This window comes from Gossypium arboreum, chromosome 7 (assembly GCF_025698485.1).
Source record: "Gossypium arboreum isolate Shixiya-1 chromosome 7, ASM2569848v2, whole genome shotgun sequence".
Lineage (NCBI taxonomy): Eukaryota > Viridiplantae > Streptophyta > Magnoliopsida > Malvales > Malvaceae > Gossypium > Gossypium arboreum.
The window spans coordinates 104,974,168-104,977,222 of NC_069076.1; the positions used below are offsets into that span (position 1 = coordinate 104,974,168).

Consider the following 3,055-nt stretch of genomic DNA (forward strand, 5'->3'; position numbering starts at 1 on the left):
TTCATATAAAGAATCCCCTAACTAAATCAATAGTATGCTTTTCGATCCCTTAACGAAAATTCAATAAAGTGGGGTTCCAAAGTTGACGTTTGCAAGCTATTCATGATATTGTCCTCACCAATATCTACACCTATCAATTGGGTAATTCGAATTAATTTAGAGGGATCATTAAATAATCATATCAGTTTGAATTAATTTTAAATTTGAATTATTTAAATTTAAAGTTTTAATTCTTCAAGTTTATTTATTATAAACTAGGATAATTTCAGATTTTGATAGCCAGTTTGAATTGTATCCGGTTTATTTATTTTTGTGGTCAAATTAAGTTGGATTGGATTTAAAATTAGATTGATTAAATAAAAAATTTTGAGATTTTTACAAGTATATATACAATAAACAATCACAAATACATACTTGAATAATTATAATTTAAAATCAAACTAAACAAAAAAAAAAAGTAAACGAAGAATGAAAATATAATCGAACAAAGCTTACGACAATCATACGCGATAAATTTTGAATTTGAATAGTAAAAAACTTATATTCTCTACCTTATTAACAATTACAAACAGTAAGTTTCTCATTATAATTATCATAAAAGAAATTGCTTGTGACGTGAAAGGAGAAGCTACTTTTAGCCATTTTGAATTTGGTTTCTATGGCTGCATACGCCAAGTAGGCTTCTGTTTGAATATTCAAACAAATCAAACCCCTGTAATTTTCACATTGAACAAGTTTTAATGTAGTAGCTTATAACGTTGATAGTTTAGGCATGAAATTAACCGTAATTGTATTGTCGGTGAATAACCTAAATATCTTTAAATAGTTGAAAACATGAATATACGTCAAAGATTGTATCTTTCAAATGTCAAAACACCTTGTCTTGACGATTCCCTAATCAAGTCTTGATTGGTAACTTTCTAAATAATTGGTCTCTTTCCTTTCCCATCCCACCGCCATTCTCATATATGCAATATTTATGGACTAATATAAATATAAAAACTATACCAACGAGTGTCCCTTGAAATGGGGGATTACTTACTTACCAAATTGAAATTATGGTTAAAATGGTGTGTACTAGGCCAATTTCAGCCCAATCCTATTTACAATTTAAAACCCCATTTACAAAACACTAAACCCCTTAAAACCCCTAACCCAATAAGCCCATTAAGCCTAAACAACTAAACCCGAAGCCCAACTACCCCAGCCCAATAATTCCACTCAGCACTCAGAAACCCTAATCCCACTTGCGTCGCACGCCCCTCTGACACTAGCCCATGCCCTGGCGCCCCAGCTCCCCATGCCACCATGTCGGCCACCACGCACTCCACAGCACCGGCCATACCCTGCAAAAACAACAGACAAGCAATAGGTAGCAAAAAATAATAATAAAAGTGTAACAAAATAGGCTATAAAAAAGCCGAATGAAACACTGTAAAAGGTTCCTTTTTTATCGATACAGACATATATTTCAAAAGCCAGTAGATAGAGCGAGAAAATCAGAAAATCGAAAGTGGTAAAGATCCTAAGTGATTTCATTTCGTTTTAGTTACTGTTTTTGATCCTTTTTTAGCACAAGCATCTTAAATAAACACTAACTAAACGAAAATATAGTACAAAAAGAATAAAAAAAAGGGATTTTTTTTTACCTTTTCCGGCCACCGCTCGCGGTGGCCGGCGCCGGCGGACCTCCGGCGACCATCCGGCGGTCGGACCCGTGGCCGGAGCTCTCCCCCTCCTTCCTCCCTTCTCTCTTTTCTCCCTTCTCTCTTTTCTCCCTTCTCTTTCTTCTTTTTTTTTCTCTGCTGATGCCAAATGAAATTTAAAAAAAAAAATTGACTTATATAGGGGTCCAAAACGGTGCGTTTTGGACCCCCCATTTTATACATAAAACGACGTCGTTTCAGGGGTGGGTCGGGTCGACCCGACCCGCCCCAGCAGGATCCGCGTGTTTTTAAATGCGGAAGGGTTATTTGCGCAATCAGCCCTTCCGCATTTTCAATATTTTAAATCAAGTTTATATTTATTTATAATTTGGCCCTGAAATTCGATCTGTCTTACAATTTAGACCCGTTTAATATGTTGCGTTTTAAAGGCTTGGAGATATTGGGCCTTTGGTCCCTCCAATTCATGCGCGCGTTGTAATTTAGTCCGATTCCCAGTTTTGTTTCTAATTTTATCCCACGAATTCTGTTTTAGTCTCAATTTCGTCCTTTTTGTTTTAAATATTATTTGTAATATTAATTTTGTTATCATTATTACTACATTATTGCTACTTATTATTATTGCTGGGTACATATTATTTATACTATTCTTGATATTATTACTATTATTATATGTACTTTTATTATTGAATATTTGTGTATATTTTTATTACATATATGTATATATATATATACTTCTCATATGGTATTATTTTTAACATTATTATTTTTACTATTATATTTATTATTTTAATATATTATTATTTACTACTTTATTTTCCTTACCTTATTATTATGTCATATTTTCTTTTGTATTTTCTATTATTGTTATTATTATTATCCTTATTATTATTATTATTATCATTATTATTATCATAGTACATGTGGTGTTATATATATAATTTATATATTATGTATACTGTCATTTTATTATATATCATGTATATATTGAATGTTGTATTGTCCATGTATTTTACTATATATGGACATAATTTTAATACACATATATAAATATATCTTGATGTAATATTATTTTTTTTCTTTTCTTTTTTTCTTTTTAATATGTATTTAACCTTGAAATCATATGTGTATATATTATGTAGATGTTTTAATATTATATTATACATGTTTTTATATGCTATGTATGTAAGTTTTAATATCACGTTCCATGTATACTATTATCTATATTCTAATGTTATTGGTTATATTTTTATTTTATTATATGTATATCTTTAATATTATATTGCATATTTCTAATATTATTATTACTTATATATATGCATGTGCAAAATATATTATGTACATATTCTTAATGTCATGTTTATACATGTTCATTATTTTCTTGTAGTCGA

The 3,055-nt window shown here is 30.2% G+C and overlaps 1 protein-coding gene across 1 annotated transcript; it reads right to left on the bottom strand.

Annotated features, from left to right (window-relative positions):
• Nucleotides 1-1,122: 1,122 nt before the first annotated feature.
• LOC128295464 (uncharacterized) lies at nt 1,123-1,880 on the bottom strand. The gene is made up of 2 exons (XM_053031051.1): nt 1,650-1,880; nt 1,123-1,346 (listed from the first exon to the last, which is right to left on the bottom strand). The coding sequence occupies exons 1-2, from the start codon at nt 1,878-1,880 to the stop codon at nt 1,182-1,184; spliced, it is 396 nt and encodes a 131-aa protein (XP_052887011.1). The 3' UTR covers nt 1,123-1,181.
• Between the last annotated feature and the right edge of the window lie 1,175 nt (nt 1,881-3,055).

Coding starts and splice junctions, on each gene's coding strand:
- LOC128295464 (XM_053031051.1), bottom strand. CDS start 1,880: ATGGGGGGTCCAAAACGCACCGTTTTGGACCCCTATATAAGTCAATTT. Junction 1,347..1,649: donor GCGAGCGGTGGCCGGAAAAG/GTAAAAAAAAAT, acceptor TTGTTTTTGCAG/GGTATGGCCGGTGCTGTGGA.